General features: G+C 48.8%; 10 protein-coding genes across 10 annotated transcripts; 7 read left to right on the plus strand and 3 right to left on the minus strand.

Moving 5' to 3' along the window:
• Nucleotides 1–91: 91 nt before the first annotated feature.
• Nucleotides 92–953, plus strand: N7520_000096 (cytochrome b-c1 complex subunit 10; the record flags this gene model as incomplete). The annotated part of the gene is made up of 5 exons (XM_057134031.1): nucleotides 92–94; nucleotides 288–349; nucleotides 618–671; nucleotides 732–879; nucleotides 945–953. 5 exons carry the CDS (start codon nucleotides 92–94, stop codon nucleotides 951–953), a joined length of 276 nt encoding a protein of 91 aa, XP_056999967.1.
• A 915-nt stretch (nucleotides 954–1868) lies between these two features.
• On the plus strand, nucleotides 1869–3689 carry N7520_000097 (amino acid permease; the record flags this gene model as incomplete). The annotated part of the gene is made up of 3 exons (XM_057134032.1): nucleotides 1869–2127; nucleotides 2178–2289; nucleotides 2348–3689. The coding sequence occupies 3 exons, from the start codon at nucleotides 1869–1871 to the stop codon at nucleotides 3687–3689; spliced, it is 1713 nt and encodes a 570-aa protein (XP_056999968.1).
• A 6264-nt stretch (nucleotides 3690–9953) lies between these two features.
• On the plus strand, nucleotides 9954–11641 carry N7520_000098 (C2H2-type zinc finger protein; the record flags this gene model as incomplete). Its single annotated transcript, XM_057134033.1, has 3 exons — nucleotides 9954–10722; nucleotides 10785–11555; nucleotides 11616–11641. The coding sequence occupies 3 exons, from the start codon at nucleotides 9954–9956 to the stop codon at nucleotides 11639–11641; spliced, it is 1566 nt and encodes a 521-aa protein (XP_056999969.1).
• Nucleotides 11642–12935: 1294 nt separating this feature from the next.
• On the plus strand, nucleotides 12936–13523 carry N7520_000099 (uncharacterized protein; the record flags this gene model as incomplete). The annotated part of the gene is made up of 1 exon (XM_057134034.1): nucleotides 12936–13523. One exon carries the CDS (start codon nucleotides 12936–12938, stop codon nucleotides 13521–13523), a length of 588 nt encoding a protein of 195 aa, XP_056999970.1.
• A 295-nt stretch (nucleotides 13524–13818) lies between these two features.
• N7520_000100 (agmatine deiminase family protein) lies at nucleotides 13819–15003 on the minus strand (the record flags this gene model as incomplete). Its single annotated transcript, XM_057134035.1, has 1 exon — nucleotides 13819–15003. The coding sequence occupies one exon, from the start codon at nucleotides 15001–15003 to the stop codon at nucleotides 13819–13821; it is 1185 nt and encodes a 394-aa protein (XP_056999971.1).
• A 2061-nt stretch (nucleotides 15004–17064) lies between these two features.
• Nucleotides 17065–18089, plus strand: N7520_000101 (urate oxidase; the record flags this gene model as incomplete). Its single annotated transcript, XM_057134036.1, has 3 exons — nucleotides 17065–17201; nucleotides 17266–17912; nucleotides 17965–18089. The coding sequence occupies 3 exons, from the start codon at nucleotides 17065–17067 to the stop codon at nucleotides 18087–18089; spliced, it is 909 nt and encodes a 302-aa protein (XP_056999972.1).
• A 326-nt stretch (nucleotides 18090–18415) lies between these two features.
• N7520_000102 (mitochondrial 54S ribosomal protein uL13m) lies at nucleotides 18416–19072 on the minus strand (the record flags this gene model as incomplete). The annotated part of the gene is made up of 3 exons (XM_057134037.1): nucleotides 18416–18543; nucleotides 18601–18961; nucleotides 19052–19072. 3 exons carry the CDS (start codon nucleotides 19070–19072, stop codon nucleotides 18416–18418), a joined length of 510 nt encoding a protein of 169 aa, XP_056999973.1.
• Nucleotides 19073–19390: 318 nt separating this feature from the next.
• On the plus strand, nucleotides 19391–20212 carry N7520_000103 (40S ribosomal protein uS9; the record flags this gene model as incomplete). The annotated part of the gene is made up of 4 exons (XM_057134038.1): nucleotides 19391–19436; nucleotides 19503–19525; nucleotides 19737–19808; nucleotides 19922–20212. The coding sequence occupies 4 exons, from the start codon at nucleotides 19391–19393 to the stop codon at nucleotides 20210–20212; spliced, it is 432 nt and encodes a 143-aa protein (XP_056999974.1).
• A 675-nt stretch (nucleotides 20213–20887) lies between these two features.
• N7520_000104 (uncharacterized protein) lies at nucleotides 20888–21313 on the minus strand (the record flags this gene model as incomplete). Its single annotated transcript, XM_057134039.1, has 1 exon — nucleotides 20888–21313. The coding sequence occupies one exon, from the start codon at nucleotides 21311–21313 to the stop codon at nucleotides 20888–20890; it is 426 nt and encodes a 141-aa protein (XP_056999975.1).
• Nucleotides 21314–22036: 723 nt separating this feature from the next.
• Nucleotides 22037–26640, plus strand: N7520_000105 (DNA-directed DNA polymerase alpha catalytic subunit POL1; the record flags this gene model as incomplete). Its single annotated transcript, XM_057134040.1, has 5 exons — nucleotides 22037–22426; nucleotides 22478–24202; nucleotides 24256–24810; nucleotides 24861–25601; nucleotides 25660–26640. 5 exons carry the CDS (start codon nucleotides 22037–22039, stop codon nucleotides 26638–26640), a joined length of 4392 nt encoding a protein of 1463 aa, XP_056999976.1.
• Nucleotides 26641–26850: the final 210 nt, after the last annotated feature.

The following is a 26850-nucleotide window of genomic DNA, read 5'->3' on the forward strand; positions in this document are numbered from 1 at the left end:
CTGCGAACTCGGGCGCTCCCGGTTTTCGTCGAACAAGTGCCAGCTCCTATCCCTCCAGCAATTGTCCCACGACCTGCTCTCGCTGACCACAATGGTATGTCCTTGCCTATGCGAGTGATCTTCATCTATTCCCAACCCTGTCACAGGCTCGATTGTATTGAGTCACCGCAACTGAGTTCCGGTTGGACACATCGCGTCACTGATGACCTCCCGGGATAGACCCGGAACATAAGATTTCTCTACTTTGAATTAATCGCTAATATTGTTTTTTTTCCTTCAATTTGCAGGCTTTCGTTCCTACCCTCCGCCGTGCCGCGGCCGCGGCCTCTAGCTCTACCTTCGCGCCCAAGTGAGACACCCCGAACCCAACCCTCTGGCCATGCCGGAACCCCATGAACGATGCACCGGGCCAAATAGTCCCCAGTTTGAATACCGATTGAAATCCTGCAATATTTGAAGGGCAGTCCGCTTTATTGCTCATTGTCAAATGTAGTGCGATATTCTTGGCGGACTGTGCGGCCGGTGCAAAACTCCATTGGGATAACCGTGCTCGCAGCGTTACACGGCTACCCTTTCGGATGACTCGAGCAAGCGGAGCGCTAACATGATGTGTGTAGGATCGACATCACCCGTCGTGTTGCTGGCTTTGACATGGCCAGTGCCATTCGGGCGTAAGTTTATCCAAAGTTCCTTAGGACCGCATTGAACTGTTCTGCTCACACTTATAATAGTGGTACTCTTGCCGCTTCTTTCGGTGTCTTCGCCGGTACCGCCGCTCTCTTCATGTTCGGCGAGGTTCCCCGTGTGCGCCGTGATATCCTCCAGAAGGTTCCCTTCCTGGACACCTACTTTGACCGCACCGTTGCCCCCGAGGACAACGTAAGTTCTTTGTCTCTTGTATCCTGTTCTCAGTCTTGTGTTGTGAGTACTAACGCCTGTGATAGCCCTTCTAAATTATTTCGCTTTGGTGGACGGCATTGCCCCGGTACTGGAGATCAGGGGAAGTTGTGTAGATTGGTGATGAAATTCTATGTTTTAATTAGCACATAGAGACAGCCTTTTAAAACCAAATCCATGGTTTCATCTTTGTGGATGTAGAACTGTTACCGAGGTCAGTACAATGTCTTCTATCTCTGCTCGTATGTACATCTATAGCAGAGGTTATATCAACAAATGGAAGAGGTATGAAAAAGCCACTTCTCCTATCTTGGCAAGTCCACCCAGTATTACCTTGATAAGCATAGATGTATGCGAGTACAGCTTATCTCTGACCCCTGATATCACAAGATAAGGCACTTTCGCCTCCTTCGACGCCTCGAATTGCCCTCCTGGGTTTGGTGGCCGTCTTGCCAAGCTTACTGGGGTAGCACGGATCTCATTCTTCTAATTCTAATGAGCCCTTTGAGTTCCATGTCTACGAATCACAAGCCCCGTGGTGCGGAGAAGTCAATGCGCTGACCGAATTGAAGGATTCCTTGTCCTCCCGAGAAAACCATGTACTCGCTGATTGGTGTATCTTAGAGTTATCCATCTATTACGGCATATATTATGTGGTATCTAGCTGTTATCATTTCGGCAAATACTCAAATGTCCTTCTAGAGGCCTTCCGCACTCCCCGTGGATGTAGTTCCCATTACCCGATTGGTCCAATCGCATTACAACAATCTTAGCGCGGGGATAAGGCAATGTGCCGTCAAAGGTAGATAAGCATGGAGGAATAATGCTCTCCCCAGCTTGAAACCCTGGCCGCGCCAAGGCTCCCCCATGGTCATGTCGGTAGGTCCGATAGCAGACCTATAACTACCTTGTACTGCCTCTCATGGTTCCTTATCAATCTCCATATCCCTGAATGACCGCGATTCTCTAAGATGGAATCCAAGTTATCTGAATCGGGCGCATATAAACGGCCCTCAATATACAGTGATACCCAGCATGCCCCTGTGACATCTATCCTTCCGGATGGCGATGTGCCATATACGGACCATGAAATGGACGCGGATGAGCGGGTGATCATGGCCCTGGGCTATAAGCAGGAGTTCAAGCGAGAGTTCTCCTTGTGGACGACCTTTTGTGTCAGTTTTGCGGTACTCGGACTACTTCCATCATTCGCAAGTACTTTGTATTATGGTTTGTCTTGTGGAATATGTCTATATTTCAAGTCACTAACACCTGAACAGGTATGGGATATGCAGGGACGGCAGGTATGGTCTGGGGTTGGATCATCGCGATGATTTTCATTCAATGTATTGCTATGTCCATGGCGGAGCTATGCTCAGCCATGCCTACAAGGTATGTCATCTTTACTTGCTATCAATCTGGCCGTGGATTGACTTGGAATTCGCTCCAGTGGTGGACTCTATTATGCTGCAGCTGTTCTCGCACCTCCTGGCTGGGGTCCCTTGGCTGCCTGGATCACAGGATGGTCTAACTGGATTGGACAAATTACCGCAGCTCCGTCAGTCAACTATGCGCTGTCCGCAATGATCTTGGCTGCTGCATCGATCACCAACCCAGATTACGTCCCAACAAATTGGCAGATCTATCTTCTGACCGTCCTTATCATGATTATTCACACCGTGATCAGCAGTCTGCCCACAAAACGAGTGGCACAGTTCAACTCCTGGGGCTCGACATTCAACATCCTTGCACTCATCGCCACGCTAATCGTCATTCCCGCAACTACCAAGAACAGCCCAAAATTTACGCCTTCTCACGAAGTCTGGAGCACTATCACAAACCAAACCGATTTCCCTGACGGTATCGCTGTCCTCATGACTTTCGTCGGTGTAATCTGGACCATGTCCGGCTATGACTCGCCCTTCCATCTGAGCGAGGAGTGTTCCAACGCCAATATCGCCTCGCCACGCGCCATCGTCATGACATCTGGTGTCGGTGGTGTGATGGGCTGGTTCCTACAACTAGTGGTTGCATACACTGTGACGGATATTGACGCCGTCATCAGCTCAGATCTGGGCCAGCCGTGGGCTTCATATCTGCTCCAGGTTTTACCCCAACGGGCAGCATTGGGTATTCTCGGTCTGACGATAGTTTGTGGATTTTCTATGGGCCAAGGATGCATGGTCGCCGCTTCGCGGGTGACATATGCCTACGCTCGTGATGATTGTTTCCCGTTGTCGAAGTACTGGAAGATGGTGAACAAAACCACTCAGACTCCAGTCAACGCTGTAGTCCTTAACACGGTGCTGGGGTGTCTAATGTGTCTCTTGGTTCTTGCTGGAACTACCGCTATCGGTGCCCTTTTCTCCATTGGTGCCATCGCCCAATTTGTCGCCTTCATCATTCCTATCTTCATCCGTGTGTTCTTTGTGGGAAACCGCTTTCGCAAGGGACCATGGAACCTCGGCCGCTGGGGGCCTCTGATCGGTGGGATTGGGTGTTCATTTGTTGCTTTGATGGTTCCCATCTTGTGTTTGCCCAGCGTCACAAAAGCAGATCTAACCCCGGATCTCATGAACTGGACCTGTCTTGTCTATGGTGGGCCCATGCTGGCCGTTATGATCTGGTGGTTTGTTGATGCCCACCGCTGGTTCACGGGTCCCAAGGTCAATGTGGAGCATGCTATCCATGATGTACATGGTGAGCCTGAGGTCAGTGAAGGTGTGGAGCCTGAATACGAAGAAACCCAGGCGACGAAGACGACCAAGTCTGATGAAACTTTGCCGAAGTAGAGCTCTGGCTCTTTGAGTTATTTATGTTCATACGGCAACCAGTGCCATAGTTTAATGTCTTCTGTATACGCTAATCATACTTGCCTTCAAATCTTCTCTTGTCTCTTTGCGCTACCTGGACGGGCTAGGATCCTTTCCCAAGAACTCGCCGCCGAAGGATCCCTAGACACTACTGACAATGTACAACCCACAATCTCGGAGCGGAAGGATTCTTCTCGCAAACCGCCACAAACAAAACTCACATTACCTAAATAAGAAGCCACGTCCACCTCGACATCATCCCCTTTGTAGGTATCGACGAAGCCTTCCGCGAATTCAACATCAGCGCCCTCCTCCATGACGAAAATAAGCTCTTCATTGGCCGTTCAACGTTTCCCTCAACACAAGCGACATCACAAATACACTCACCATCCTTATATATCTGTGATCTAGAAACATCGAATTCCGAGACGCAAACGAGTCAAATCCTCGAAGCTGAAGGTACTGGGAATTACATTCGAGTCGAACGTCGTCCAGAAAATCGCTGAGGGACTGGTTGTGGTTGAAAATTTGGGGAAGGCACTGGGGCGCTGCCAATTCATCAGCGTAGAGGGTAGTTTTCCCCAGTGCGCATGTTTCTAGTGCGGGATGGGTTTGGCTAGTGAAGGGGCGACGATGATGGGCAATCTACTGATTAATATTCGGGGTGACACTGCTTAGTATCTTGGTATTTTGCTGAGAGACAGCGTGCTGTGTTTTCTTGACAATTAAAATTCCGAGATTGTGTGTCCCTGATTCAGACCGGCTGGGCATTTTCTCCATATTATATCCACTTTGACAGCTAGATCTGGGACACTCCAGCGCCCCATCAGAGCTCATTTTTGGGTTTTCCGGTGCGATTCCCGTCATGGTGTGGATTGCTCCACCAGCCCCAGATGTTTCTCTAGATGCCAAGCAAAATGAAAGTAGTTACAATCTGGTATTATATTGATCGATGCAATTTTATCATTCGACTAGTATGATTCAATGTTGGAAATGCTTCGACTCGAGTAATAAAATGCGTGCTTAGATATGGGTGACAGTCTTGGAATCACCCATATATTTCATGTGCTACTACATACTTCACCTTATGTAGGTAGTATGTACGCATGATGTCTGCAACGCTCAGATCTCTCAGTAGCGGCATATCAATTCTCCGACTCAGCCAGTGAAATAGACCATAGCTCGAGCCCACTCGATGCAAGTGCTAAAAGCGGGCGATCATTCAGTCTCTTTAGTGTTGAAGTACCAGGTACACAGGGCTTCGCAACGAGGCACATCCTCGAACATTTTTGAAAGCAGCAAGACAGCCAATCAAATGTCCAGACACAGTAAATAGCCATCAGAGATACTGGTATCAAAATACCCCGCTTGTGTTTCATGAAAAGCCAGAAGCACACCAAAGCATTTCTCACCCGCACGTACCGTGTACTCGCGAACGCTGGGATCGGGGAGAATCCTGCGAATAGATCCACAGGTTCCCCCCCCGGCCATTCCCCACGCGGTGGGCACTGAGCATGGATGTAACGGAGAGATAAGTCGAGACACGCAGATATGCTTAATCTGACTCCAAATGAGGGGCCACACCCCCTCTTTCATTTTCATTTGTTTTCCCAGACTCGAGACGAGCTCCACGTGAACTCTAACTCCAATAACGCTTCAATTAACTAAGATCTTATGCATGATTGATTAGATTGGGGTAACTAGACGAAGATGCCACGACTGCTGGGCGCTAAAAAATTCAAATGAAGGAACAATGAAAAATTCAATTTCCGACTCAAAGAACCGGTGAGATAATACTAATCTCGGCACTGTAAGTTTAATCGGAATCAATTTTTTTTTTTCGGCCACATCACCTAATTCAGGCAATGTATTAACTTCCAAGACACGGCTCATAATATTCGGACCCGATCGACACCTGTCAGGGGTGCGACTGGCGTGTGCCGATGTAGGCGGTTCCTGGACCCAACATTCGGATCCTTGTCTGGTGGAGTAGACGACTTTGTTCCTGAGGGAGACCCATTTCCCGAAGGTTTCCAGTGTTTATCGCGGTAAGCGAAGGCGAAGAGTATGAAAAATGGCTGAAGAGTTGGTACGGAGTATTGATCGTGTATTCGACCAACAAACCATTTACCGTTTTCCCCAGTCCGCCACTCAACAAAAAATCGGAAAACAAAAACTGAAATTTGAAAAAGAAAAAGAAAAGAAAAAAAACTCCCCTACAGCCCAATCATGAGACAACATGCATGTACATTTCAGGCAGCCATGGTTATGAGAATTTGGAGAATTTAGAAATTTCACATTCCAGGGCACATACCAGCTGCAAACATATAAAATACACCTCTTCCATGGCTCCAAATATCTCATTTGCCTTCCAAAACCCAGATCCTGGTAACGAGCATAGACTGAAGAAAGATTTATTCTGGTACCATTGAAAGTCTATCCGAAAGGAAATCCCATGACGCGGCCAGGGGAAATACAATATTACGGGAATATTGGATTTTGGATGTTTTTGGAAATTTTCGTTTTACCTTTATGGGAATCCCAAGTCCACGGTACGGAGTACGACGATGAATGAATACTTCCGCGGCGCTCCCTAACCCCCCGATTTAAATGCTTACTGATCCACATTTCACACTTGCTTTGATTAAGGAAGCCAAATGAATGTTATGTAATTACCTACGTTCAATGAAATGAAGATTTATATACAATTCTATACATCCTGTACCATGTGATGTCCCAAATTCGGACTTTTGACTAATGCTATGAGGTGAGTGGCGTCTGCGATCCTCTCATCCGCTCGAGGCGGTGTGGCCATGTGATTGGTTGTCACAAATCCTGAAACTCGACGATCCGAACTTGGCCTTGCACCTTTCCGGCCTCTGCCGGCTCGTCGTACTCTGAGTACTCCGTACCTGAATATCTTGGGAAGAATTTCTTGGTACTCCGTATACCTACTTGATATCCTTCTACCTAGGTAGTTATCCGAGGCCGGCAATGATGCGGGCCGACCGTTCTGTAGCTCGGCCGAGATTGGGGACGGAGAAGACGGGGATCTCTACATGGTCTTAAAATCGCGCTATTGTACAATGATTTGGACTAGATGAAACCCCATAGCCTTATGTACGGGGAGTGATTGCCGCAAGAACCTTTTAACAAAAACGAAAAATACCATGACGATCAAGTGGGTTGGATCCTCTATGAATTCTGCAAGGTAAAATTTGGCTTAGGAAAAGAGAGGAGCCGGAAAACCGCCTCACCGTAGTTTGAGAGGATCAGCCACCTTTCTTCTTTCCGAGTGCCCCCTCCATCTACCTACTTAGTCTGTAGATAGACTGGACCGAACCGTCTCGGGAGCCCCTGGGAGTGGAGCCTCGCCAATTCCCGGTTAAGCTGCCGAGTCTACATTTACAGTTACATGTACGGAGTATTTTATGTATGTTTTACTCATAGTTATGTTTATATTTATATTTCCACTTTAATATGAAGCTCTGCCAGCACTTAAGATTCGACATATCAGTAAAACCAATACAGATTCCCAGAAACCGGAACGGAGCAACATGCCGATGAAACAAGAAGGTTAGGCGAGGGGAAATGTCATTCTGTTTGTCCTGCCTTTTTGGTCACTAGCTTGGTAAATTAGAAGAAATGAAAAATTAAAAAATATAGAAAATAAAAAACAAAATAAGTCAGAATTAGTCCACACAGATCAGGACTGTCTTCGCCAAAGGATCTGATAGTTTCATGGAAGTCACGAGGTAATGTTCAGACCCGATCATTGATTTCTGCAGAACCCTGGTCGAAGCCTTTTTGCAGGTCCACAATCGAAGCGGGAGAAGCTCTTGCGAATTTCTGCTGGTGGAGAACAGAGGGGCCAGGGTCGTACCTGGACGAGTATACGGATTACCTCTGAACATTTAATCTTTATGCTCACTTCTCTAGAATTCTCCTTAGAAAATAAATATCCAAATCAGAATGCCATGGGATGAGGATTCGGCTGAGACATGGTACCATTCCCCCTCCTACCCCCCCTGAAAGGGTGGCATTGCTGGAAATTAGGTAATAAGGGCCAGTCGAGATCGGGCGGAAGTTTGCGAAAGCCGGAGCTTGGACGGATATAGATGATCCAATGGGAACCCCTGGCAGTTCTATAATTACTTAGTTCAAAACGTTGAGCTTGAAAAGATTTAGCCATTAGACTCATGTAGTGCGTACTACCGCGGTCCATGGCTACAAGGAAATAAATAAAAAAAACACCGGAGAAAAAGAACAAAAGTTCACAGTTAGGTAGAGGTACAGTAGTGTCGTTAGCTCGAGGACTCAATAAGGAGAAAGTAGGCGGTTACGGCGCATCCACTAAAGGCAACTGCATGACCGTTACTAGTGACACGTACCATAGATAAAATGGAGTACGTACCAGCATTAGTCAATGAATTACGGAAGCCCAAGTTTCTCAAATGAAGGACAAAAAATTTGTATACACAAGATCAGCATACACAAAATCAGCATACACAAAATCAGCATACACAAAATCAGCATACAGTTGCATGAGGCCATAGTTGGTGCAGAACTGGTATCATGTGTATCTTGCTAGATGACGTGTGGTTTTCCCGTTAGAAGAGATCAGTGCGAGTGATTTCGACCGTTCCCTCACTAGCGCCTGGGTCGTTGGCAAACCCGGTCGTGAGCTCAAACGTAGACTTCTGATTGAATGATCGGGAGGAGAATGTGCAATGACATTGCATCTCCCTGCAGGGAGCTGTGTGATCTGTTAACCTGCGGGGCGTGTCAAGCCACTGCGGAGCCAGGGTCAGGATGTCAGAACCACCACTATAACTCCAAACATAGAATGGAGTTTAATATACGGAGCCGTCTGGGGAGTAGTCTGGGGCGCATGGGGATTACATGGGTAGATATAGTCTTCCAATAGCATTCTCTTTCGATATGATAATATTCCAGGAACGGATGAGCATTAATCTCCAATGCTCAACATGTATGGATTACATCGGACAGCGCCGCGATCGGGTAAACAATGGGAGTCCCGAACGCATGTGGCAGGACTTTGTGTCAGTGCCCAGCAAGACAGTTGAGCAATTCGAAATAATTCAAATTAATTAAAAAACATACCATTCCAAGGTTTTCCTAGACCAGAACTTAAGTTTATAATAACTCCAAGCGCAAGTTTATTCATGTTTATACAGATATATACGGATCTGTACACGTACTCCGCTTGCGAGCAGGTGCGATCGGCCATTCCTCTCCGGGCCGTCTTCGGAAGACGCCCGGCATATCGTCATCGTTCCCTGTTCTGTACCAGAATTCCGCGCCATTCGGATCGTATTGTAATGATATTACAGTTTTCATTTTATTTTATTTTTTACATTCTGATCGTGGTAATTGAGTTCATTGGTTTTATTCCTTAACAGTTCTTTCGCCTCTATCCCAAATTGACTGTTCTAAAGCCATCTTTTGGTTCGGGAATTTTTGGGTTGGGCTACTAACTAGTTCCTAAATAATTTTTTTTTACAATTTTCCATTTTCCATTTTTTCATTTTTTACATTTCCGTCTGAAACTTTCCATGGTATTGTAAATGAAGTAATGGTAATTTTGCTTTGCCCGCCCCCCATTTCTTTCCTTTTCCCTCTTTTTTCCCCCCCAATTCTCCCCCCGTTCACGATCGAGTCTTTTCTTCTGAGAGAAAAATTTTCTTCCTATCTTCCATCCCCCACCCCAAAATCAATTCTTTCAAATTGATTTTATTTTCTCAATTTTGGGTTCGACTTTGGACGTATCCTTTGACGCGAAGCAGATCTGACTAGTTGTTGTCCTGCGAGTTGCAGACCCACTTGTACGCCCGCTTCCTTGGTGGATACAGAACCCATCGACGGTGACAAACGTGCGGATAACACCAAAAAAAGTTCCCACACGACTTTCTTCGGTGGGTGACCGTGGGGAAATCTCCTCAAACCTTCCTTCTTGATCTTTTCTTCATTCCTCTCCTGCTCTTGCAAGTGACTTACCTTCGTGTGGAGTCAGACCCGTCCTCAATTGATCTGCCTCGTGACCTGGCACCTTTCCGCCTCGGGAAAAATTTCTAAAGAAACAAGGAGCAGTCTCTGATTCAACGACACGAAAAAAGAAGTGGGAAAAAATACAATAAGGATCGCTGTTCGATGATTGCTTGGTGATCATTATCCGACTATCCTAAATTCTCTCCCCTTGACGCGCTTCCTCCTTGCCACAAGATGGATCCTCGATCGCACCCTTCGCGGCCTCCGTCCACCCTGTCTCAGGGCTCCGCACCCCTCTCTCAGACCCCCATCTCGAGTATGCCTATGCCGCAATACTCGATGCAGCCGCAGTACCCGGTGTCGCAGCCGCACACTCTGCCGCCGCTCCAGCCTCATCACACTCAGTCTCCTGCGCCGCATCCCTACATGAGCCAGCAATACCGGCCAGAGCTCTCGCGGTTCCCCGCGTCGACTCACGATGTGTACGGGGCGTCAACTGCCCCCATCATGCCCGGCATGCACTCGACCGTCGGTAGCCAACCACCGTCATTTTTGTCGCATCCTAACCACCAGACACAGGCCCACCCCTCTCAGTCGTACCCACCGCCTCCGAGTGTGTTGCCTCCCGCGTCAAGCGCGCAGAGCTACCCGCAGCCCATTGCCCCGGCCCCGCCGCGTGACCGTCGCGACTTCAACGGTATTCCCTCTGGGGCTTTCAGCTACTCCGATGGCAAGGCCTGGGGTATGAGCCCAGATGTCAACGGCGCGAACGGCTCGCCCTACGGGGCCAAGGAACCGCCACGGACGCAGGTCGTGGGCTCTCAGGGCCGCCGTGGTATTCTCCCGAGTGTCCCGGGCCGTGCTACTCCGGTCACCAACGGCATCAACGGTGCCGCGAAGAGCACTACCATTCCGGCCAAGGATGCGGATGGCAAGTTCCCTTGCCCGCACTGTAACAAGACCTACTTGCACGCCAAGCACCTGAAGCGTCATCTGCTGCGACGTGAGTTTTCTCTCTCTCTATTCCGTCTTTCAAATTGCTAATAACGCGTCGTCGCAAACTAGACACCGGAGATCGGCCTTACATGTGTGTCCTCTGCAAGGACACCTTCTCCCGCAGTGATATCTTGAAACGCCACTTCCAGAAGTGTTCAATTCGTCGGGGCAACCCCACGGGTGCTACCCACTTGTCGCACCCTCAGGCCCATCTGAAACGGTCACAGCAGCAGGCGGCCGCAGCGGCAGCGGCGAACCCCGCTAAGCCTTTGGATGAAGTTAGTAATCCCACCCCATCTTCCAATGGTGTTATGGGTGCGCAATTCAGCGACGGGCACGTGAATGGAAATGGAATGTCCGTTGGTCGTCCCACTTTCCATGAGCAGCAGCAGCATCATATGGGGTTCGCTATGTCGCCGGCCAACGGTATGAGCCGTGGCCCGAGTGACAACGCGTATGCCGATCAGGCATCCGCACGAGCTTCCTGGATGGCTGCGCCCAAGCAGAATCCGTACCTCATGCAGTCCGGCACCGATGCCCATGGCCAGCAACTGAGTGTTGATCGTCCTCTTGAACAGGTAAAGCCCCTGGTCGTCCCTGACCCTAAACATCCGGCTATGTCCGGCCCCCATGCGACTCAGCCTGATTGGTCGATGTTCCAGCACGGTCCTTCCGACGGTTACATGAACCCCGTTTTCCCCCACTCCATGGCTGCCGGCCAGGAGTCGATCCACGCCCCCGTCGATGCCGAGCGCAAGTTCTACCCTGCCACGACCGCCGGCGGCCCCGAGAGTGGTATGAACGGATTGTACCTAGCTTCGACTACCTTGAGCGGTGATGGTGAGTAAATTCCTTTTCAAACATGGAACAGAAATGGAATATTAATCAAAGTGTTTACAGGTACCGTTCAGCCTGCACGACAGTAAACAGCCTCGGATCATACGTGCGATGCGACAGTCGCGGGAGAGAAGTTAAAACAAAAAAGTGAAGGCCTATTCTGACCATCGTGAGGAACCCCCACACGCGATGGATGCGATTTTTCTCGTTTGCTGTCTTGATTGATATCTTGTTCGAGGCAGCTCCAGCCATGGCTCTTCTCTTTTCTTCCCCTTCCCCCTCCTCCTTTAGACTTGTTTGTCTTTTGTCTTTCCCTGTCAACCAAAATGATTGTTTTTCTACGGTTTCCCTGCCGCTTCCTCCCATCTGATCCGTTCGACTCCGCTCGCGCAGCGGCATTTATCTGATTCTGGCGTCCTGTCCTGGTTTTCCTGACATTTTGATTGTATTCGTCTTGATGACTTATTTTCCCTTATTTGATTCAGATCCCATCCGGTGTGGGAGCGCATTCTTCCCTCTACGGCGAGTACAACTTTACGGTGGTTGATTGCGAGTCTGGTTGAATTTTTCTGCCCTCTTTGATGAGATGGGTATGGCGGGTGGTTTCGTTCGGCGTCCACAACTATAGACATGGGCATGTGTTTTGCGCGAATGCTTCAGCAGAAAGAGAAAAGCTTTGTGGGAAGGCTCTTGTTGAATTTCTTGCAAGTTTCTTTTTTTCATTTTTCATCTTTCTCTTTTCATTTTTCTTTTATCTTGTCCCCGGTGCATCTGCATAACCTGTAAGTAGATTCGGCATGGCACGAACATACATGCGCGTCGGGTTGGGTGTGATTTAGGGTGTTGTGTTTTCCATCTGTTTCATCATTGTTAGGGAGTTTGTTCTACTCGAAAAGCATCTAGAAATAGAGATGATCGTTTCAAAATTGTCTGAAGTAAATTATTCATACTTTACCTTTGGTCAAATTAAACTGTATTGGAAGTTTTTGATCAGCAAAATATGGTGTAGTACCATATATGCGCGGAGCCGCGAGACCTGAAGATCATGGTCAATATAACTCAGTTATAGGAGAACATATTTCCTAAAATCAAACCAATCAAGACATTCCAATCCTACCCGTCGACTAACCTGTTCCCAGCGCTTCTCTCCGGGATCTTCCTTCGCGACGTCATGCCCATAATCCCCCGCATTTGATTGGAGCGTCACCGCTCGGAACAAGTTGGATTCGGGATCTCTGACTTCCCCCGCCGTTCAGACCCTTCATATACTCCGCTTTCCTTGAATTCTAGCCCGGATCAAAGGACGACGTGGACAAGCCCACATATCTACTGATCCAAATCCCCTTAACATTGCCGATCCGGCACTCACCATACACTTACACCATGTCCACCAACAGACCATTCCTCTCCAACTTCCTGGCTGCGTTCCGCGCCCAGTCCACCTTTAAAGCCTCCCACCAACAAGCAACAGGCACCGCCTCCCTCTCCCCCTCAAATCTCACACAGAGCGCTCGCGCAATAGCCTCCAAAGCAGGCGCCGGCTCGAATCCATCTGGTTCGACCTCTGCGAATCCATCTACTCATCACTCCAGCGGGAACCCCGTCCCACAGGGACCTGCATCTGCATCCACTGCATCTTCATCAGCCACAGTCTCTCAGCCTCAGCCTCAGCACCATTCTCACCACTACCACACCTCTGCCTCCTACTCAGCGGAGACATCCCCACCCCCGACACCATCTTCTGCCACACCGATTCCCATCACTCGTGGAGCGGATCGCCAGCGTCGCGGGAGTGATAGTTCCAGCGGATCAGGTGGGTTCCGTGATGCGTTAGGGCCGGAGAAGTGGTATATCGGGGGGAAGACACCTGCGGGTGAAGAACGGTTTTATCGGCTGGGGATGGTGACGAACGGTGGGGGCCGGCTTGGGGGTGGGGGCAGAGTGGGGAGTATTGATCAGTTGAGTCTGTGATCAACCAAAAAAGTCCTTTATTTATGAAGGGTCAATGTGCAATGATTATGATATTCATGTCTGTCTACTTGGGCGTTTTCATGGCGTTTAATGGGTTTGGAGGCTGGAGGCTTTTCTTGGGTTCATGATACAAGAAAAGGAAAAGATAAACATTATTACAGTTGCCGCTTGTCTTTATACGTTTCGGCATGTCTGGTGAAAAGACTGGTTCGACATGATTGGACTCGTTTACATTGAGCCTTCTATGCTTTCTATTCCAAAGAATACAGTATCTTGCCATACATAGGTCCATATTTCACAGCACCTGCTGTGTTGTACAATGCAACACACCCCCAGTCCTCGGCAACGCATTAACAGCCACTTGCCTCACTTCCCGCTCAGGAACAAGGCTCTGTATGATCTCCAATGCCTTTTGATCCGCCTCGACATCACCAAAAGCAGGCATCACCAAGCCCCCATTCACAAAGTAGAAATTCACATAAGACGCCGCCGGACCATCTTCCTCCCCATCAACATCACCCTTGACAAGCTCCGGATCCGGCTCTTCAATATCATAAACCTTAAGTCTTCGTCCCCGCGCATCAGTAACAGTATCCAGAATCTCTCTCGCCTCGCGATAGATATCCCAATACACAGGCTCACATTTCGCATGGGGCTTACAAACAACCACCACACCAGGCCTGACAAACCGCGCCTCGGCATCAATATGACAATCCGTAATATCCAGCCCCTCCCGTCCAGGGATCCAAATAAACTTCTCAATGCCCAATAATCGAGTTAACTCGGTCTCGACATCTTCTTGCGAGAGACCCTCATTGCGCGACGGAACTAACACACTACTCGCAGCCGCCATGAAAGTCCCCTCACCATCCATCTCAATCCCACCACCTTCCAAGCGAACGGAAGATACAACCCTGGTAACAGGATGACATCCGTGGTTCAGGTTCTGATTTTCAAGTTCCAAAACCCTCCGCGCAAACAACGTATTCTCCTCCCGTCGACTCTCATCCATAATCGGCCATCCCTCTGCAGCTGCATCTTTATCCGCAGAGCCAATGTAAAGTAGTTCCTCGATCTTATTTCCCCATTCGCAGAACTGGAAATCAATTGCGTATCGCCGTTGGGGATCTTCGAGACCGCGCACGTAGACGGGACCTGTATCGCGCACCCAGCAGTGATTTGTCGCGACGGGGATAAGAGTGATATTCTGTTTGTCACTTGTCTCTAGGCGCTTGGAGATGAGGTCCTGGGCCTTTGAAAGGTCCTCTAGGCGTACGTGGAGGCGTACGGGCTCGAAGGCTGCGATTGTGCATGCTAGATCGATGATCTCGGTGCAGGTACTCTTGTAAAGAGCTGGGAAGGTGGAGCAGCGGGAGGGGAAGCCTAGGATTGTTGCGAGGTGTGGGGTTGTTTCCGCGAGGAAGGTGTATTTTTTGGTTTTGTCTGTTTCTGTGTGGAGATTATCTTTGGTGGATGCCATGGTTGAGGATGTGGTGAAGTATCGGCTCAATTGTGAAGAGCGGTTACTTTCATAAGGTTGTATTTGTCTGATTAGACTTGAAGCTTTCAGGTAACTCCGAGTCTATACGAAGTACATGTCAGTGAATGCGGAGCATAGCGTGGGAAGAACGCACATTAATGGTACAAGTAGACGCGTAACGGTTATAAAGACCAAAGCGAGTCAAAAGCTTCGACATTGTGATCACTTAGAGCGACGAACATGGAACTATATATGCGGAGATCGCTAAATAGATTAAAGTTGACGTTGTTAGGATGTTCATTATTACCCGAAAAGGGCAAGATGACGCGACGATCGTTAAACTCAATTTGGTTGCCTATTTCGTACATTCAGCAGAGTACTATCCTCTTAAGTAGGACTTTGATTCTTATTTCCCCATCCTGATCCACTTCCTCAAGTTCAATTTGATATCACTGAGCAAGCCATCCCAAATGACAGTCATTGTACCCCACCCAAATCGATACTCCGCAAATCCACAAAGTCCTTAAATACCCCGTGAATTGCCTCGAATTAAACATTAAACATCCCCACTGCAAATGTCGCTCAGTAAGAGAAGGGCAATCAAGAGAGCGATATATGGTGTTTCATCTTGCTCCACAGACATTAAAGCTCTTTGAGGTGCTCAGGTGAAAGACGATGGACAACAGGCACAGCTGACGAAACGGGAAGATAGCGGTCTTTGATAATACAGTGGACATCAGAGTATTGAGAAAGGCTTCGCAGTTACACTTGTTTGGGAGCATGAAATTGTTACGATAGAAGAAATACGAGCTACGAGATAATGGCTAAGAAAAGCCCGATTATGGTACACATATTTGTAGAATTTCTAGCGAGTGTGCTATGCGGAGAATCAGTTGATCCATTGAAGGTATTTACAGGAGTTTGTTCTTAGGGAAGCTGGGATGACTGTAAAAATCCATTGAAATTAGCTGTAAATCCTGTCTATCGGTGTTATGTATTTTAAACGTGAAATCCAGCCATTGAGGACCAGTTATGATAGCAATAGGTCTCATTTGATATCCTCTTCGAGTTTTCCAATTTTAACTACCGAAGTCAGGTAAGCGTTAGCCTAGGCTAGGAAGTGTGAGGGAAGACAGGTTTCCATGAACCCTGTGTGTAGTAGATCTATGTACACTTGCCTCCCAAACGATCTCCATGAATGTAAAATGGAAGTATATTAGCCACGGGATATAGCCTGAGACCGCAAAAGAAAGCCCTACCTAGACTCCGCTTTTGTTGCTTCTGTCTCCAAGTCTGCAAGGCAGAGGGCAGATGGTCTAATGTCTTGCCATTCATCGAGAATAGTTGAAGTTAAACAACCCGATAATTGGGTGGTTTGCTGTCATGAGTAGGGATTTCAGGGTATTAGAGGCCATTATCTGTTGGCTTGGGATTGGAGTGTACGATGCTGCATGTGAGTAGATGCTGGGACAAGTGATGAATTCGAACATTCGTACTTAGTAGCTCCTGTACTCCGTACCCTCGCATTTCCCCGATGGAGATCGCCGATTGAAGTACGGGGTTTGCTTCGTATAGAAGCAAGGGATCTGAAGAAAGACCATCGGCCGCCGGATTTTCGGGATTCGGGGAGTGGAAGAGACTAATTACGTCAAGCGGATTGTGTAATAAGCTCTAGGCGGCTCGAATCCGAAATCTGGGGAAATCTTGATCGCCAATCAAACATCTCATTTGACGATAATTCACGAATACTGATAATACTGGCTTACTACTGGTGAATTCTGTTTCTACTTGCTGTGACTTGGTCGTCCGAGGAAAATCCCGGTTCAAACGGTTGCGATAAGATCAGAAGTGGGGATCGGCCACTCGCGGGCTTCGGAGGTGCCCGATACTTGTCACGGACGAGCACATCAGCCCATTTTTGATTTTTGTTCAAATAAATAAGAATCTCCTTCCTGGAAATACCTCCTTTCAAGAATCTATCCAAAACTTACTTCATTCCAGACCCATCTCTCGTCTCTCATCTCCAACTCATTTCCGCTTATCCCTTATCTCCAATTCACCATGAGTGCTCTCGCTGCTGCCCGTTACGGAAAGGACAATGTCCGTGTGTTGAAGGTGATGCGCGATGAGAAGGCTGGTACCCAGACCGTCGTGGAGATGACTGTCTGCGTCCTGCTTGAGGGCGACATTGAGACCTCGTGAGTGCACCATACGCCCTTATCAGTGCGCATGAGACTGAAGCTAATACTGCCTTTCCCTCAGCTACACCAAGGCCGATAACAGCGTCATCGTCGCCACCGACTCCATTAAGAACACTATCTATATTACTGCTAAGCAGCAGCCCGTGACTACCCCCGAGGTCTTCGGTTCCATCCTCGGCTCCCACTTCGTCGAGAAGTACAGCCACATCCACGCCGCTCACGTCAACATTGTCACCCACCGCTGGGTGCGCATGAACATCGATGGAAAGCCTCACCCGCACTCGTTCCTCAAGGACAGCCCCGAGACCCGCAATGTCCAGGTTGACGTTATTGAGGGCAAGGGAATCGATATCAACTCCTCCATCAAGGGCCTGACTGTCCTCAAGAGCACCGGCTCGCAATTCTGGGGCTTCCTTCGTGACGAGTTCACCACCCTCAAGGAGACCTGGGACCGCATTCTCAGCACCGATGTTGCGGCCAACTGGCAATGGCGCCGCTTCGGCGGTTTGTCCGAGGTGAAGGCCAATGTTGCTAAGTTCGACGCAACCTGGGAAGCGGCCCGCGCTATCACCCTCAAGACCTTTGCTGAGGACGTCAGCGCCAGTGTCCAGGCGACTATGTACAAGATGGGCGAGCAGATTCTTGCTGTCGCCCCTCTGCTTGACACCGTGGAGTACGAGCTGCCCAACAACCACTTCTTCGAGATTGGTACGTTTCATTCCTGTTCCTTTTGCGTAACCCATTTTCTAATTCCATATAGATCTGAGCTGGCACAAGGGAACCAAGAACACCGGCAAGGACGCCGAGGTGTACGCTCCCCAGTCCAACCCCAATGGTCTCATCAAGTGCACCGTTGGCCGTGCTGCCCCCAAGGCCAAGCTGTAATGGCCTGTAAAATCGAACTCTGGAGTTCGCTGCATGATCTGTTGACTTTGCTTCTCTTGTACATAATGTCTCTATATACCTCTGGGAGTAAATCCCCCAATTTCAGCTTGACAACACGTTTTTATTTTCAAATAATTGGTTATATAAGTACAGATCGGTGTAGAGAATGACCCATAGGTCGTATTTGAAAAAGACTAGTCAACAGAAAGGAGAATCAAAGAAAAATTCCCAAAGATAGACTCCACACCCATGCGCTTGCGGTTTTGGATCATAACGCAGAAATAAATTACATCGCAGTCGAGGTCAAGAATTATAATCGAACATGTTTAGGCGGGAGTCTGAGCCTCCTTGGCCTCCTTGAAAGCTTCTTGGACTTCCCGACTGGCGCCGATAACGGATTGGTTGCCGAACTTGACAATGTTCTGCTTGTAAGGATGGGCAAGACCCTCGAAAGCTGGAAAGTAACGTTAGCTATTTGGAAAAGTAAGGATTCCACCTCAGTCAAACCCACTCTTCAGTCGTGCCAACCGCGGCTCCTGCAGCCGGTTCTTAGGCAACATGCCCTTGACAGCGCGGCGCAGAACCTCACCACCACCCCATTTCTGAAACATCTGATCCATAGTCATGCTCTTCAAGCTACCTGGGCGCGTGTTGTGCGAGTAGTACATCTTCTGGAAACGCTTCTTGCCAGTGGTCCGCAGGTCGTGACAGCCGGCAACGACAACGTAGTCTCCGCAGTCCGTCGAGGGGTCGTAGATCGGCTTGTTCTTTCCCATTAGGACAAGGGCGATGGATGAGGCAAGGCGGCCCAGGGAACGGGGGTCAGAGCCGGCGTCGACATAGTGCCATGCGCGGGAGTATGCAAGACGGGTCTGGAGGGCATCATGTTAGCATCAAGAGGGCTGTATTCTGCAATTGGCCGAGAGATTTCTGTCCATGCAGCTCAATGAGTTCTTATTTACCTTGCCGACTGTTTGCGACATTGTGTCGGATGAGTATGAAAGAGTGAACGGGAAGGGCAGCAACAGCAATCGCAACACAGCAAATCCCCGAAGTTCTGCGCATGCCAAACTCGGACTCCGCCTGGCCCCGACCCACGTGACCGTACATGACTAATCTCATATCATGTGATCAAGCCCTAAGACAGGGAACCCAATTAATCCATTTCGGGACTAGTGCAACCTAAGCGAAACCCGCACTAACAACCAGCAATTCAGGCGAATCACTGCAGTGTGGGAATTCGCGGTCGACTTCTTTTCCATCTCCCTCGACAACACACTCCTCCCCCAACGACAACCACCATGGCTTCCGTCCCGAGTGTGCAATGCTTCGGCAAGAAGAAGACGGGTGAGTCTTGCGATTTCGATATCTCCATCCCTTGTTGAATTATTGCTAATCGAACTTTTTCAATAGCCACCGCTGTCGCCCACTGCAAGGTATGAAGACGATGCCTTCCCCCACCCGTACATCCTATTGCGTCAATCAAATCTCGATGGAACTGCCCTGGCAAGATATTCGACTGGAGAAAAGAGAATAGCTGTGGAAATGGAAATTCGATGTCGGAACGTTTGATCGGGCAACAATGAATCGATGGCGCATGGGATACCACACGATGAGAACAACATACTGAGACTTTTCGATTTACAGCAAGGCAAGGGCCTCATCAAGGTTAACGGCCAGCCCCTCTCCCTGGTCCAGCCCGAGATCCTCCGCTTCAAGGTACGCACTCGAACTTTTCCCGCCAACCCCCAACACCAACAGCCGCTGCAAAGAATGCTTTCTTTCGACCACGCAACCTCTTCCAAGGAACGCCAATTCTAACAACCAAACAGGTCTACGAGCCCCTCCTGATCGTTGGCACTGACAAGTTCGCTGGTGTCGACATCCGCGTTCGCGTCTCCGGTGGTGGTCACACTTCCCAGATCTACGCCATCCGTCAGGCCATCGCCAAGTCCATCGTCGCCTACTACCAGAAGTACGTCGATGAGCACTCCAAGATCCAGCTCAAGCAGGCTTTCGCTCAGTACGACCGCACCCTGCTCGTCGCCGATAACCGCCGTGCGGAGCCCAAGAAGTTCGGTGGTCGCGGTGCCCGCGCGCGTTACCAGAAGTCCTACCGTTAAATTCCCACTTTTGTCTTCTTTGTTTACAAGAAATACTGCGGCGAAGGGAATTTACAAAATCGAAGGAAAAATTATGGGGTTTTATGGAAATTCATGTCTTCATTTCATTATTTCACGACTTGTTTTCCATTGAATCTTGTTGGACTGGGTAACTAGGGAGGATGGTTATGTTGTTGCTGTGAGTGGTTTCGGTTTATCTCTGGAATCACTTGCGGATTGGTGAGAACAGGATCGGTGTCGCGAGGTGTCTGCGGTCTACGGACCCTCGTCCCCGGTGCCGATGCTGGATGTGTGGAGAGAATGGATATTTTTTTCACTGGCGCGGTCATGAACGGCTGGAAAATATACCTAGCATAGGCCAGGAAAAATCTGCTCAAATACACCGGGTTTTCATTGTTCATCTCGCTGTTTAGTCTGGTCGTAGACTATCGTACCTAACATGGTGTTCCCAAGGTCGTGTCAAATCCGCTACGTTCATTGCACTTTACTGATGGGCTGGACCCAAGTTCTGAGAACTCGGTGAGATTTGAAGTCATAGCTGACTATGAAGCAGCACAAAGCTCCTCCCATCGCATCATCCGCATGTCAACTGCTTGCCTGCATCCTTCACTGCAATATCACAGCGTTCATGTTTCGCGCCGAGTGTTCATACTAACTTGCAAGGTGGTATGAGACTCAGTTCTCCACGGACTCTGTTTGTGCCAAAACCTCTCCCTCTTTGTCTGTCAATGGTGAAGGACCAAGGTTCGTCGAGATGGTGTTCTCTTTTTCCTTGATGCAAGCCTGGCAAAGATCTTCGAGGCAAGGCCGTGGAAGTCCCTCTGCCGATTCTGAAAACAGGCTGTGCTTGATCTTCGCATCCATCCATCCACCGGCAGTGAACGCATTGGGGACTGCGGCAAGGTGTGGCCATATATATTTGATCGAGTCATCCATGACAATAGGCCACTGTGACGGTCCTTCGGTTTTCTTCTTGCAAAACTGCATCACGGATTTCTGGAAACCCACCACTTCAAACTTGCCGGGCGAGAACGAAAGTTGGACAAGAAATTTGAATCTCCTTCCCTTCGGCATTTTGAGAGAAGCACTACCACGGTACATCTAAAGGATGACCTGGTCGAAAACTTGACACATTATCTGGCAAACAAATCGCCTCTGACATGGCCTCAGGACGAGTACGAATAGGCTTTCAAAGTAGGGTGAACTGGAACATTAAAGGAAAGAGAATGAAAGGTGATGTCCAGGAGTGTAATAGAAGAAAGGATTGAAGAGGGGGAACTGAGGATAAGCCTTCACTGCTCAGCGCTGGTCTCCGGAGTATGCTACAAAATCTCGATCATTTCGATGAACCACTCCTTGTGTCATGAGCAGAAGAGGATCCAAACAAGTAACCTTATGTCATGAAACTCAAAACAACGTCATTCAGTGATGAGCTAACAATGAGCGTCGAGTCATTACAAGTACTGACAGGTTCTCAATAATGAGCTCCTGAGTTGATTCTTGTCTGGCGACTCCGAAGTACAAAGCAAAAGGGCGGACCAAGTGTCCGTCCTACTCCCAAACAAGTAAGAGTAGACTAATCCCTGCGCTATAAATAACAGTCAAAGTCATTGGCACAAGGTCAACGTCTGGATGTTTGTTCTTTCTGCCGTGTTGCCTTGTTGCCTGACTGCCTGGGAACTTACCACTTTAACGCGTCCACGCGAGACCCACAGCGCGTCGCGCCCTGGATTCAGATCGCGATCCGTCTTTTCTCCTTCCCCGCAACCCATTGTCATTTCTTCCCACTGGTGAATGGACAATTGTCCATAACAATCAAAAATCATGCCTTCTGCTCGTGACAGACTCGCCGAGCTAAGGGCCCTTCGTGCCTCCGGAAAAAAGCGCCTCTCCACATATGAAATTGAGGAACAGGGTGATATTTACGAAGAGGTCGATGATGACGGTTATAAGAAAATCATTCGCGGTCGACTTGACGAGGACGACTTTGTCGTAGACGATAACGGCGCCGGTTATGCAGACGACGGTCGGGAAGTGTGGAACGAACGAGCACCTGAATACGATAGCGACGACAGTGATGAATTACCTGCGCGCGGCAAGGCTGCCAAACGGAAACGTGAGGAAGAGAAACAGCGCCAAGAGAAGATGAACAACGGTATCTCCAAATATTTTAACAGTGGCAATGCCGCGACAGCTACTGCGGCCAAACCGAAGGTGAGTTTCCTCCCAAGTCCCCCTGCAACGGAATGCTGACCTGTCACCTAGCCGGTTGCGACTGCTGAAGACGATGCCTTCATGTCAGACCTTCTCGGAGAAGTGGATACGAATATTGTTTCCAATCATCCACCTACACGAAACATTGTCAAATCAGAGGCCCGACGAAAAGTTCGCGTTCTCTCCCCACCCACGTCTCAGAAGCGGAATCGAGAGAGAATTCAAGCACGAGACGAGAACGATGTTCCAAGCTCCCCACCAAAGAAGCAACAAGCTTTTCAATCCGACGACGATCTCGACGATGGTCCTCTTCCTGCCGTGGAAGACGATGACATTTCAATGGGTGACCCGATGCCCTCCTCTCCCATAACCAAGGCTGTGGAACGCAAGACTGTCATGCCAGTCAAGAAAGAAGAATCGGACGAAGAAGATATCGACATGATGGACATCGCGGAAGCCACAGTATCGGCTAGCATCAAGACCGAAAACGTCAATATAACTGGAAGTCGTCCTCCTCCAAAGATCAAGAAGGAGGAGCCTACAACGCCTGCGGCCTCTTCGCCTACCAAACCCATGCCGGAGCTATTGGATGCCTCCTGGAATGATCTGAGAAACAAACTGAACGTTCTCAGCAGTCCAGCACCGGAGATGCGTTCTTTTGGAAAGCTGCGTGCCCAAGATGTCATCGAAGAGGATGGCAGTCTGCGGTTCTTCTGGTTAGACTACACCGAGGTAAACGGGAGTCTGTGCTTGTTTGGAAAAGTAAAAAACAAGCAGAATGACTCGTACGCCAGTGCCTTTGTCAAAATTGACAACATTCTTCGAAAGCTCTACTTCCTTCCTCGTGAACAACGATTCAAGCAGGGCAGAGAAACAGAGGACGAAGTTGGATTGGAGGAGGTCTACGAAGAAGTGGACCAGATGATGTCTCGCCTGAAAGTTGGCATGCACAAGATGAAACCTTGCACTCGAAAGTACGCATTTGAGATGCGCGGGGTCCCCAAAGAAGCGGACTATTTGAAGCTACTCTACCCGTACGACAAACCAGCGCTCCCTATGGAAGTCAAGGGTGAAACTTTCTCCCATGTGTTCGGCACGAACACCTCTCTTTTTGAGCAGTTCGTCCTGTGGAAGAACATCATGGGCCCTTGCTGGCTCAAGATTGACGACGCCGACTTTTCTGCTGTCAACAACGCATCCTGGTGCAAATTTGAATGCCAATCAGCTAAGCCAGCACTTATCACGCCCGTCTCAGAATCGGAGAACATGGAGACCCCGCCCTTGACTCTTATGTCTCTCGCCTTCCGAACACAACTCAATGTGAAGGAGAACAAGCAGGAGATTCTGGTGGCAAGTGCCCGTGTATACGAGAACGTCTCCCTCTCGGATACCACACCGCCAGAGAAGCTTCCTTGCAAAACATTCACCGTGATGCGCCCCGCTGGTCCATCCTATCCCCTGCACTTTGAGGCCGAATGTCGAAAGCAGCGAGGCACAATCATGCTTGAAAAGAGTGAACAGTTCCTTCTCAGCAAATTTTTGGCCATGTTTGAGAAAATGGATCCGGATGTGATCATGGGCCACCAGTTGCAGGATGTTGACCTAGGCATCCTCCTCAGCCGCCTACGAGAAAAGAAAACCCCTGGGTGGCATAGGGTTGGTCGTCTCAAGCGTGGAGATTGGCCAAAGAACTACAATAAGAATAGTGGTTTCTTTGCTGAGAGGCAGCTAATTGCTGGTCGATTGATGTGCGATCTTGGCAATGATATGGGCAAGGTGAGTTTGCTGATGCTTGATGTCTTTGATACGAAAACTGATTTGGTCTTTAGTCCTTGATGATGAAATGTCAGTCCTGGAGTTTAACAGAAATGTGCCAGCTTTATCTTGGTGAGGGAAATTCTCGGCAAGACTTGGATGTCGAAGAAGCTTTGAAGTCCTGGGCCTCGACCAAGGATGGTTTGATGAATTTTGTGAACCACTGCGATACCGATACCTATTTCATGGCTGCTCTGGTTATGCGCCTGCAGATGCTACCTCTTACCAAGGTTTTGACAAACATTGCCGGTAACTCGTGGGCACGTACCCTCAGTGGTACTCGCGCGGAGCGAAACGAGTACATTCTGCTTCACGAGTTCCACCGCAACAAGTATATTTGCCCAGACAAGTATTCCTCCCGCCTGCAGAAGGCAGAAGAAAAGTTAGGTGATGATGAAGACAATGTGGGTGACAAGAAAAAGAAAGACAAGTACAAGGGTGGTTTAGTTTTCGAGCCTGAGAAAGGTCTCTATGACCGATTCATTCTGGTCATGGATTTCAACAGTCTTTACCCTTCCATCATCCAGGAGTACAATATCTGTTTCACCACGGTTGATCGGACTGCTTCAGTATGTATCCTTGAGCCCGATGCTATGATATACTTTCTAATCTTGTACAGGCGGAAAATGAAAACGAGGAGAATGTCCCTGAGATTCCCTCCTCAGATCAAGAGCAGGGAATTCTGCCAAAGCTCATTTCAACATTGGTCGGTCGTCGACGTGAGGTGAAGAAGTTGATGAAGGACAAGCGTGCCACTCCCGAGCAGCTCGCTCTGTGGGACACAAAACAACTTGCCTTTAAGCTGACTGCCAACTCCATGTACGGCTGTCTGGGATACACACAAAGTCGATTCTATGCTCGTCCCCTTGCAATGCTCACTACCTTCAAGGGTCGTGAAATTCTGCGAAGCACCAAGGAACTGGCCGAAAGCAGCCAGCTCCGTGTCATCTATGGTGATACCGACTCCGTCATGATTAATACCAACATGGACACTATTAGCGAGGCACTCAAGGTAGGCGAGGAGTTCAAGAGAATGGTCAACGAACGATACAAGTTACTAGAGATCGATATTGACAATGTATTCCGCCGACTACTGTTGCATGCGAAGAAGAAGTACGCGGCTGTGAATCTGACGGAAGTGGATGGCAAGTATGTTGAGAAGCTTGAGGTCAAGGGTCTGGACATGAAGAGACGTGAATATTGTGCGCTCTCCAAAGAGGTTTCATCCAAACTTCTGAACGAGATTCTTTCTGGGGAGGACCAGGAAGTGGTTCTCAACAATGTTCACGAATACCTGCGCGAGCTCGCAGAGAAGATGAAGAACTTTGAGATTCCAAACCAGAAATACGTTATCTACACGGTATGTGAAAGTCGTGGTGGCACCTCCAGTCTTGCAGTACTAATCTTCGACATTACAGAAACTTTCCAAGAGGCCCGATGAGTACCCGAACAAGGAGACAATGCCTCCGGCGCAAGTCGCTCTCCGGGAGATTGCACGAGGCAAGACTGTTCGGCCGAATGATGTTATTTCGTACATTGTGACAAGTGGCGATGCGGAGACTTCCTCTCTCGCTCCGGCCAAGCGATCGTACAGCCCTCAGGATGTCTTGAATCCCAAATCAGAACTGAAGCCCGATATTGAGTTTTATATTCTCAAGCAAATATTCCCTCCCATCGAGCGTCTGTGTGCCCCGATCCCGGGTACTGACGCTGTCCGCCTTGCTGAATGTCTGGGACTTGACACCCGCAAGTATCAGATTAACACCTCCAGCTCCAGCAATCAACAGAATGCCGAGATCTTCCCACTGGAGTCGCAGATTCCAGACTCTGTCCGCTTTGCCAATTCCGAGCGGCTGATTTTGACATGCCGATCCTGCAAAGAAAAGTCGGTGTTTGAGGGTCTGGCTGGTTCTCCAGATATGTGCACTGCAGATGGTGTTATTTGCTCCAATCAAGTCTGCCAAAAACCATTTGCGGTCATCACTATCGTCGCACAGATGGAGCACCAGATTCGTGAGCAAATCAATCGATACTACGAGGCTTGGTTGGTCTGCGATGATTCGGCCTGCGGCAACCGAACACGGCAAATCAGTGTGTACGGACATCGCTGCCTGGGCCCAAGGGGCCATGCTGAAGGTTGTTCAGGGCGCATGGCGTACGAGTACACAGAGAAAGACATGTACAACCAGCTGTTGTATTTTGCCGGTCTGTGGGATGTGGACAAGGTCAATAACGCCAATAGCAAGGAGGCTGCTGAAACCAAGGACAGCAAATCTGCTATGGCCGAATTCAACCGAATCCGATTTGAAACTATCGGGGAGGTGGTAGACGGCTACTTGAAGAAGTGTGGTCGGCAATGGGTTGAGATGGATACCCTGTTCCAGTTCATGATGCAATAAATGCCCCGGTGGCGTTGATTTGGGATTTTCGATTTTTGTAAATAGCTACTACTTTCTTTGGGAAGTTCTCTTAACGATGGAATTAAGTTGAAATAATGTTATATTCGATTGATATGAAGCAAGTTTCCAATTAGAGAAAAAACCACTTTCTCTTATCTTATCAATTATCCCACCCATCGGATCGGTGACCCCCGCTCATCAACGGCTTTT

This window comes from Penicillium odoratum (genome assembly GCF_028828045.1).
Source record: "Penicillium odoratum strain IBT 22623 chromosome Unknown utg000001l_segment0_segment0, whole genome shotgun sequence".
In the NCBI taxonomy this organism is placed as follows: Eukaryota; Fungi; Ascomycota; class Eurotiomycetes; order Eurotiales; family Aspergillaceae; genus Penicillium; species Penicillium odoratum.